Consider the following 10417-nt stretch of genomic DNA (forward strand, 5'->3'; position numbering starts at 1 on the left):
TATACAAGAAATCTTTTTTTTTGACGGCGTTCAGCTGACATAACGCCATCCCCCGCTTCCCAGTGGCGATATTACGATTATTAATTGAAACGAAGATTTGTTTTTCATTTTTAAAGCATTTTCTTTCGTAGATAGATCTTCTAAAATTATCGTGAGTGACCTACATCCTAAGCAAGCCAGACAATGATCTATGAATGTTTTTATAAACACGTTTTAACTGCAAAACTTTGTATGTTGTCTACCAGATATTAAGTGAAGTGATTACCATAATATTTGCTGAAATAATTAAGTGTGATTGCATACTCGTGACAGCTGGGCAGTTTAATAAAGCGCTATTTGGTGAGCCCTTGTTTTAAGTCCACGTTCACCATTTACAACTTGTTTAAAGAAAAATGGGCCGTTAAAATGTAAATGTAACTTTTCGCGCATATATTTTGTATCTTAATTATTTTCGTATTTCACACGCACAAATTTTATCTGAGCATTTGCTGACCTATATAGCGGAGAGCTTGTGAAATAACGAAGTACCCACACCAGCGTGTGTGCTTTTCATACCCGTATTTCTCAGTACAATAATGCATCATCCTTTGATTAGAGTGAAATAGACATCTCATTTTTGATCGCAACAACTTATTTGTAGTATTATTTCATAGGTAGCGCTTTGTTCATTTAGCCTTGTATGGTATTTGTAACTGTTTTAGTATTTGACTTGTGTAAATCAAATTGTATTATTATTCATGTAAAAGGAACTTTTGCGAACACTAATGGGTAATTCGTCAGTTGGCATTTACCTTGTGCTGATTTAAAATACAGCTTATACGATATTCTCATCATTTGATAATCAAGTGCGTTTTCCTGTAAAACTCTGATATTTTAAATATTTAATTTATAAAAAAAAAAAAAAGAAACAAAAAGCTGATATTATTCATTACGGAAGACCAGACGAACGTTATTTTTAATTCCTATAGGCTTCAGGATTTTCGTTATATTAAGTCGTGTTTGAAAGAGCTTAAGAAAATGATGTGCCCATAACTTTAGTATCTGCCCTTGATGAAGAAACCTAAAGAAAGGCTTTAGTGAATAAATTTCTAAAATCAAAGCATAAAGAAGAACAGATATATTAGTTTTTAGCATAACGAAATATTATTTTTTATTTATACCAGTTTTGTCATGTATTCATTTATCTATGTGTGTGTGTGTGTGTCGTTTACTTCCGTGCTGGAATGCATGTTAATTGACTTAACAAAACGCAACTTGAAATGACGAAAGGTTACGTTAGCACATCGTGTATTAGGTAATCGTATCACAAACGTACGTTGTGGTATGACGTTCTTTCTGACGTCACGAGAAAACAGTAGCGTATTTGAATACTCACCGTTTTGGGTGTCGTATTCCCTGCAGTCTTAACGTCTTTAAATATTTTGAAATATATTTTATATCGTAACGTCATAATCTAATGGACAATCGGTGCTTATGTAGGCCAAGGCGTTTCTAGTATTTTGTTGTTGTTTGTTTGGAGTAGGAGGGGCATAAGGGGAGAAAGAGTTAGATTGGGGCAGAAAAATTAATTTTCATGTCAATGGGAGTCACATTGTAGAAAATTTAAAGATCTCAGATGAAGGGGCAGAGTTCTTTAGTAGGGGTTTGCTGCCGTACGGCACCCCAGTGGACACGCCCTTAATATATGTACACAATGTTAGATAATTTGTTCTCAAAAAGTTAAAATACTCTTACTGTGCTTGCGCATCGTTGCTTAGACACGCGATATAAACACCGTTTATTTGAGTCACGTGTATGGCACGATATAGCGAATCGCTGTGGTAGTGAGTGACCTTGTAATGCTGTTCGTTTATATGTCTCGTCTGGGGTAGATGGCACCCTTACTAGGAGTTTTTTACGCATGTATTATAGTTTAAGTAAGTATCAGCACATATGCTTCTCTTATATATATTTTCTAAACTTTAAAAATGAAATTTAAAGATGCGTTTGTGAAAAGTAGATGGATAAATAAGAGATGCATGTTTTAAAGTTTAATCACGCCGCTGTCATGTATATACTTTCTCGCCTTTAAGTTGAAATGGCTCCCCAGTGACACGGCGGTTTTTTATGCAGACTTACAACGCTAGAAACCGGGTTTACTCATGGTTTAGCTTTGTGCTTAGCTTCAATTAAAAAAATGTTGAAATGACTACAATTTGCTTCGGTCACATTTCAGTCTTGTCAGATTTTGCAGGGTTTTTTTTTTTTTTTACAAATAATAAAACCATTGTGTGATTTTTATATTATTCGTCATGTAATTATAAAATTGCACCAACATGACCAATTCTTCGTATGCATTGAATTGGGTGTTTATTATTTGTTACCATATGCAAGTAAAGTCGAACGCGTTTTTGATTAAATGAAACTCAATTATACTTCTTTTTTTTTAAGGGAATCACCATATATCTGGTGTTAAACTAGTGACGATTATTTTTGTCTGTTTGACGTAAGGTTTTCGTGGTTGCATTGCAGCAACACGGGGGTACTTACCCTGGATTATCAATTTTGCGTTTCTCTAGTTATAGCTTTGATATAATTGTTTATCTTGCCCCCTTCTCTAATGTATCCCATGAACACGGGCATTCTAATGTAATTAAAACCACGTAGATTGTAATGTGCTAGTCGGGGGATAAAAAAAAAGGCATAGGTTCGAGCCGTGATGTCACCGAACTCGTTCCGCGCTTTCAGCTTTTATCTCTCTATAAAAGAGACAATCACTCCCGTTATTTTGTTAAATGAGAGTCGGACAAAGTAAAGCTCTTGTGACGGTAAGTGCTCCTGGGTGGCTTCTTCCTCCCCTCCCTTTAATCAGTAGCTTAATATTAAGACGACTACACTTCTGATTTGGCCGTTTTGTCCATGTGTACATAATGTGTCGTTCGGATTGAACATTTAAATTATAATGTTTAGTGTCCAAACTTTCTCTTAGTCCTCTCAAAAACAAACACAAACAACAACCAAAAAAAAACAAACGAATTACGTACATTAAGTATAACGTACACAGCTTTATTACTCTATAAAATTAGAACAGTGCATTGTGCTATTATGTATTATTGTGTTCATAACTTTTTAATAAAACAGTTTTATTTGAATATGAGTCTACATTTCTTAGTTTTATTTTGAGAATGCTTATACTCCGCATTAAACTTCACGATATCACAATGACGTGTTGGCCTTTTGCCTACATTAGGCAGTTACCTATCATAGTACGACAAAGAGCAATAATTTTAAGTCATTGACTTTTTTCTACTTGACCTTAAATAAAAAACTAAGTTGCTAAGACGTTGTTTAATTTGTATTTATTCTGAGCTATAATTATCTCACTTTCAGTAGATGTCTTCACGGGTATGTCGGAAAAGAACGAAATAGGATGATTAGTGGTTTCATTCTCCATGGTTCACAGAAACATCGCTCAGATGTGTTATTTAACACTATTCTAATATAGCTGTCTTCTTGGTATTCTGACTATACAGTACGAGACTTCCACCTTGCGTAACTGGTATCAATAACTTTTAATAGAAACTCGTTCATCTTTGCTTACTGTACACTTTGTGAAGTTTACTTTTTTTATTATATGAAAAACCCGCACCAACCAGAAAGCCCGAAAAAAAAACATGCGTTTTTTATATCATGTTGGAAGTTGAAAGTCGGTGGCTTATAAAGGTATGAAAGGTGTTGGGAGGGGGGAAAGCCTTTTTGTGCACAGTCTTTCTGAGTGTCTCTCCCCTACCCATTAATACTTCGTCCACTGTCACTTACGTATTATAATAGTTTTCTTTATTTACAGGTCATTTTCCTGTCATTCAATCACCACACATAAAAGAAAAACAACGTTTTTTGTTTTATTTTTGTGGAAATTTTGAAATGTTCAGATTATGTTCCTTGTTTTCCGTTTCTACCACCAAGATGTAATGTTTTTGTAAATACGTTATTCACGTGCATTCACTACAGCAGCGTTTTTCAAACTTTTGTCATCCACGCCACCTTCTATTAAATATATTATTTTTTTTTTGTGCGCCACCACTTTTTTTAAATGAGTGAGTTAATAAATGAGATGCAACACACGGATACACATTAAAATGCTATCGGTGTTCTAGTAATTACTTATTATTTTTCTTAATAAAAATGTATTAAAACACTTAATTTTGCATTATTGACTCCATCCTAATCGCTCGCGCCCCACAATTTGAGAAACGCTGCACTACAGTATTTGGGGCTTAGCGGGTAGGGATTGGAGCCAAGGTGAAAATTGGGGCCTTAATATGCTTAGACGACCTAGAACAATCCCATTTTTGCTTTTGCAGTGGTTTTTATCTCCGAAGCCACTATCATATTGAGGTATAATATACATTGTTTATGTATACTGTACTAAATTCTTGTGCTATGAGAGAGGACCAGAAGCTATCTACACATGTAATCTAATCTTGGTAGTTATTTTAGTTTAAAATCCTTCAGGCCCCATGAGCCGTTTAGCCATCTGCACAATCCATGAGGTGGGTTTAAAAGAGAAGTGGGAGAGCTTAAGCCATCCCAGGCCCCGTGAGCCGTTTAGCCATCTGCACAATCCATGAGGTGGGTTTAAAAGAGAAGTGGGAGAGCTTAAGCCATCCCAGGCCCCCTCCCCAAATCTTATGGCGTAACTGTCCCTTTAGTCTGCTGTGGTAAGATTCTAATTATATGGATGTAATGGTCATATCTTGTTAATACTTTCACTGCGTTTTATATAGTCATTTTAAAAATTGGTGTGTACATAACTATTTGTCATTTCGCAATATGGATACAAGGACATCCTAGTATTTTTGTTACAATTATGGAGATTTAAACAAACAAATTTAAAATCCCGTACATCTCGATAAAATACTGAAAAATCTTACTTTCTTAAGAACCTATTTATTATCGTGCAGTTATTTTTAATCTTTATAAAATAACTTATTATTAGACGATTCGCAGATAAATTCAACAATTTATAATAAATGATCGAAACTGGTTATTGCCAAGTTACATCAAAAATGGAAATTACAAAGGATGAACCGTTCAAATTAAAGTATTAACAATAATTGAAATTAAGTAGGCGCCATTTTTCTGTTAGCGTTTATGGCACAAGCTGAGCCAATTAGCATCGTGATTTAATAGTGAATTTGGTTGTTTTTATTCGATCCATTTTCGGAATTTTAACCAGTTCGGTGACTGAATATGTTCTCGCAGTGGTAACTCTAGACGTGGTGACATTATACTATCGAATGGTCGAACCGTAAGTCAAATAAGTTTTAAACCTTGTCGCCTTTAGCACTGCGGCCTTGCATCTTCGGCGATACGCCACTGTATTCACTTATGCAACTCGTTCTTAAAAAAGTGTGTATTAAACCTCCACTCAAACGTACCATCATTTGACCTTGAAGATCAAAAGTGCTTGAACCACATATTGTAGAATCAGTTTTTTTCTCAAGATGAATTAGTTAAATTATCGTAAATAAAACAGTCTGTTACTGTTAGGGCTAGCGTTCAAAACGGAAAACCTTGCAGTCCGTAAATTTTATCGAACAAACTTCTCAACCATTTAGTTGGAAGAACTAAATGAAACATTTGGCATCCGTTATTATGTTAAACATAGTAACTTGAAGTCCTGGAGCAAATCCATTAGCTTTTCCAAAAATGCATGTAATGTTGAAGAGTGAAGTATTGGTGATGGTTATACCATATCAGATCACTTTTATTTAACCTCAAAACCTTGTCATCTCATAGCTGTCCATTTATAAATCTTCTCAGAAAGGACTTGATAAAACGCCTAATAGCTATTAAAAGTAGTCTTCAGGATTTGATTCTTATCAGCCTTTCATGCCTGTGTGCAGAGAAGTCATTTCAATCTGTTTTCGTAGCTGAAGCTTTTTGTTAAACTTTAAAAAATATGATACACACACTTCTAATGTTTTGTGAACATTGATGTTCTTGCGCATTTGTTCTTTTGGCAATACTTTAATCCATTCATATAATGAAATTAACTTTGAAATTTCTTTACTGCTGTTGAAATCCATAATATTTTCTTACTGAAGTTTGAGGAAATTCTAAAATATTTGATTAATTATAACAATCAGCTGTTTTGTTTGTGTTAACTTTTATTACTTTAGTTACCCCTGCCAGCCAAATCATTATTATTTTTTCACTTCCACATGTGGTGAACATAGGAATTAAAGGAAGCCTCATTTGAAGCTTTTCCTTTTCTTTTATCTTGAAACCAAAAACTTTTCTTTCCAGGAAACAAAACTTTGTCCAGCCTATTAAGCAGAGCAGTATAACAGTTCCCCTAATATTTAGTTAGGTGTTAATTTCATTAATGGCTGAAACAGAACAATTTTACACGACAGATTTCAGAAAATGACATTTTAGAGACCTAAAAAGTACAAAACTAATAGACACTAAAAAGTTATTGACCTGTACTACAATAACCTTTTCCTATGTGTACCATAACATAACAGCTGGAGCAATAAAGAGTGATTCACAATAGTGTTTGGTATGCTTTCCACCACACTTAATTACCTTTCTGACTTTCAGAATATTAATTCAAGAGTTCATTAAAAATACAATAAAAACCAGTATAAATTAGTAACTAGCATACTGGTATAGATGGCACTATACAGAGGTTAAGTGCATTATATTAAAACAATTTTGGAGTCTTACTATCTAGTTACAATCCATGCTTCCATGCCCAGTCATGCTCTATCTGATGATCCTGCATTTTTACAATAACCCTGGAACATATTTCCATTGTAAAAGGCTGCACTTCCTAAGCACACCACTCCTTCCTCTGTTCTTTCCATGCTTCATTTAGTGTATGAGACGATTGTTTTCCAGCACTTGTGTTAACAATATGACCACACAGCAATCCATAGGCACTATATTTGATGGCTTGTTGGGTATGGCTTCATATAAAATAATATGAATATACATTTTATTCTCCAGCTCTGTTGAACAGATAGGGCATGGAAGAAAGTCTGTATATATGACTTCTTGCTTTTACAGTTAGAGATCCTTCTTTATTATGTTATGTAGTGTTGCCGTTGGTGCATAAGCGGCTTTGCCACTGAGTTTTGTGTTTCACGATTTTCACCTGTTACATTTTGCTTACTGTGGTTGGGTACAGTTTGTTTCAAATCTTTTTGAACAGACCTGGTGCCCAAAATTGATCCATATTCCATTAGTTTTCAATGCCATTAAGTACAAGGGATATCCCCATCTTGAAAATTCTAAATCCCCAATATGAACCCATTTTTATGATCAGAGTGTATGAGTAATTTGCATTGGAAAGAGCTGTTGCATATTCTTCCCAAAAGTTTTCAGTTTTTGGTTGCATCACACTACCTACAAAATACCAAACTATCAAAATCAAATCTGATAAATCCCATTCCACCAAGACTTTATATTGGCCATGATTGTCATATTCAATATTATATTAATATCACTTATTCAATTTTCTGTATTGTACATTAATTTTAAAGACAAGTAGGTAAAGAGAAATATATTTACTTCTTATTTAAAAAGCTATTATTAAACCATTCCTCTTGAAGCAGGAGTGAATTTCTAGAAGAGTTTGTGCCAATACTCAATGTATCTGCTGGACAAGTACATGAATTTGCATATACACCCTTCTCCAGTGATATTTAAAGCTGTTTTATAATTTCAGGGCATAGTGCTCTTTGTAAAAATTATGCTACTGTATAATATTCACTTTTTTTTTCACAAATTTTTATGTCACTACTTTGCACTGTCTCTGAAATCATTTTTCAGCAAATGCTGGTTGAAATTCATCTTAGAAAGTAAGTTTCAAATAAATTATAGAGTGATTGTGAGCTCTAATGTATTTTTTACATTTGATATGGAATGTTTTAGAAGTATTAATAACTAACTGTATAGGATAACACAGATTTCAGGTATGTACCTTAAGTAGTATTTGTATTTAAAATCAGTCATATACATGTAGTTAATGTATTTGTTAGTTATCAATAATGATATTGTAATTATTGAAGGACAATAGATTTCTTTCATCCTTTTTCATATTATTTACATTTTACTATTAAACTTCTCAACATGATGACTGAGCATTTTGTTCTTTTTGAGTAATTATAAATGTTTTTATTTTTTCAGAAGTAAGGCATGGTAAAAATCCACTGGCTTTTTCTGAACAAGATTCTGCCAGTACTGATACTGTCTCAAAGGTTAACTTGGTAAAAGCAAACTTAGCCTTATCATCTCATGCAATTGTGCCTAACAAATCATTATCATCATCAGCTCATATAAATATGAAGTCATCAGCTGGTCATTCTGCATCTCAATTAAAACCGTCAGAAACTTCTCTAGTGGATATCAGAGCAAGAAACATTTCAAAGTTAAAGAATGCAGAAACTCCAAAGCCACAGAAAAACCATGCTATGGCTCCAGTGGTACGCGTGGAAAGGATACTGCCTGATATTCTCATGATGAAAAAAAAAGTAAATTCTGCATCAACAGATAAGAAGGAACACTTCTTACCTACATCTTCTTCATCAGTAGACTCTACCAATCTGGTGTTATCTCCATTACCAGTACCTGAGCCAGAATGCCAAAGCATTCCTATTTCTGTGCAACAGCAACATCATGCTGTTGTGAAGTCAGTTCCTATGGGTAGTTCTCTTCCTCCCCCTAAGCCTTGTGTCAAACAAGGAGGAATGAAGAAGATATTAAATTCCAGTAAAAGCAAAATGATACCAAGAGAAAGAAAACTGTTGCCGTGTAAAGGTAGTTTTATGTTTTATTCTTATTACAAAATACTTAAAAACTATTTTGTTTTATGGTACTACACAGAACAGGATGATGGCGGAAACAACGAACATTTGACACGTGTATGTTCAGTAACAAACATTTAATTTCTTGAACGTTTCGGAATATACATATTCCATCTTCAGCAAGCTATATCGAACGTGGTAAGTTATTGGGTACCGACATTTTACAAAGTTTAAACATTTTATAAAAAGTAATTATAATACAGAATTAAAATATTAAATAAATTAAAAGACAAATAAATAGAGAGTAGAATAATGCAACGATATTATACAAGTACTTAGAACAGATTTAATTGTAGTGAAGTTGTGTTATTATTGAAAGTTGGGAATTCATTTATAGTAGATAAACTTTCTTTAATTAAAAGTTCAATATTTGATGATCCAGATGAGATGACTTTGAAATTCATAATCTAGACAGGGTGGTTAGTGTTTTCACTATGTGTGCGAATTGTGGAGTCTGGTAGATTTGATAATTTTTTACCAGTTCTGCTTGATACTCCCATATGTTTGCAGGCTCACAGGTGTAACTGGCATATAGTTTTGCCAATGTAAGTGGCATTACAGCCATCACATGTATATTTATCTAAAGACCTATTACCTACTCCTATGCATTCCAAATACACATATGGTGGCTGTAATGCCACTTACATTGGCAAGACTATACACCAATTACACCTAATAATTTACCATATTCAATATAGCTTGCTGAAGATGGAATATGTATATTCCGCAACATTCAAGAATTAAATGTTTGTTACTGAACATACACATGTCAGATGTTCGTTGTTGCTGCCATTGTCCTGTTGTTCATCATTAAACTTCAATTCCCGTCGAATGAATCTATGTAGAACAGTAATCAAATAACACAAATATTATTAATTTAAAAGATATAATATTTCTGTTAGGGAGATAACCTTGATATTAATTAATTGTTAGGCCTTTTTATGAATTACTGTTGTTACTAATAAGATTTTTAGTTAATTATTTAGAAGTGTTGGAATGTTGTTGTTTAAATCCAGATTCATAGTGTTTTCTCAGTTTTTTAACTATGACTTAACAACGTTAATTTAAACCTTAGGTAGTAGTGTATAGAGAGTACTATTAGACTTTATAAACTTTAAATCTTGGAAATTACTTAAAAATATACATTTGCTGACATTTCTGAAAATTGTATCATGATGGTTTCTGAAATAGATTAGTATATGTAACATGATTTTCAGGTCTTACATTATAGTGATAATGTACGATGGTATGTGTTAATTTTTTCAAAGAACAAGAGTGGTTAATATATTCTATATGTGTACAACAGAGAAGCTTCTTAAGTATTTAAACTAATACTTTGTAACCTCAAATTTATTGTGTCTTGACCATTAATAGAGTTACATCAAAGCTTGAATGGTATTTTACTTGTTTGAACAATTTCTTATTTTAAACAGTTAGTTTTGGATTTGGATTAATGTGTATACTGAAGATACAAGGTGCAATCATTCTCAAACACAAGTGAATACAGCAGAAGTATCATGTAAAGTTGTGTAGGCAACCAACCAGATTTCAATAATTTAAAA

The 10417-nt window shown here is 33.3% G+C and overlaps 1 protein-coding gene across 1 annotated transcript in view; it reads left to right on the forward strand.

Moving 5' to 3' along the window:
* The window catches only part of LOC106458281 (ataxin-7-like protein 1), a 49289-nt gene that overhangs the window by 17182 nt on the left and 21690 nt on the right, over window positions 1–10417 (forward strand). The window contains exon 4 of the mRNA XM_013917772.2: window positions 8179–8808. Within this exon, the coding sequence (XP_013773226.2) occupies window positions 8179–8808 (630 nt within the window). The remainder of the gene's footprint in view (window positions 1–8178; window positions 8809–10417) is intronic.

The sequence above is a fragment of the Limulus polyphemus genome, unplaced genomic scaffold (genome assembly GCF_000517525.1).
Source record: "Limulus polyphemus unplaced genomic scaffold, Limulus_polyphemus-2.1.2 Scaffold439, whole genome shotgun sequence".
NCBI lineage: Eukaryota > Metazoa > Arthropoda > Merostomata > Xiphosura > Limulidae > Limulus > Limulus polyphemus.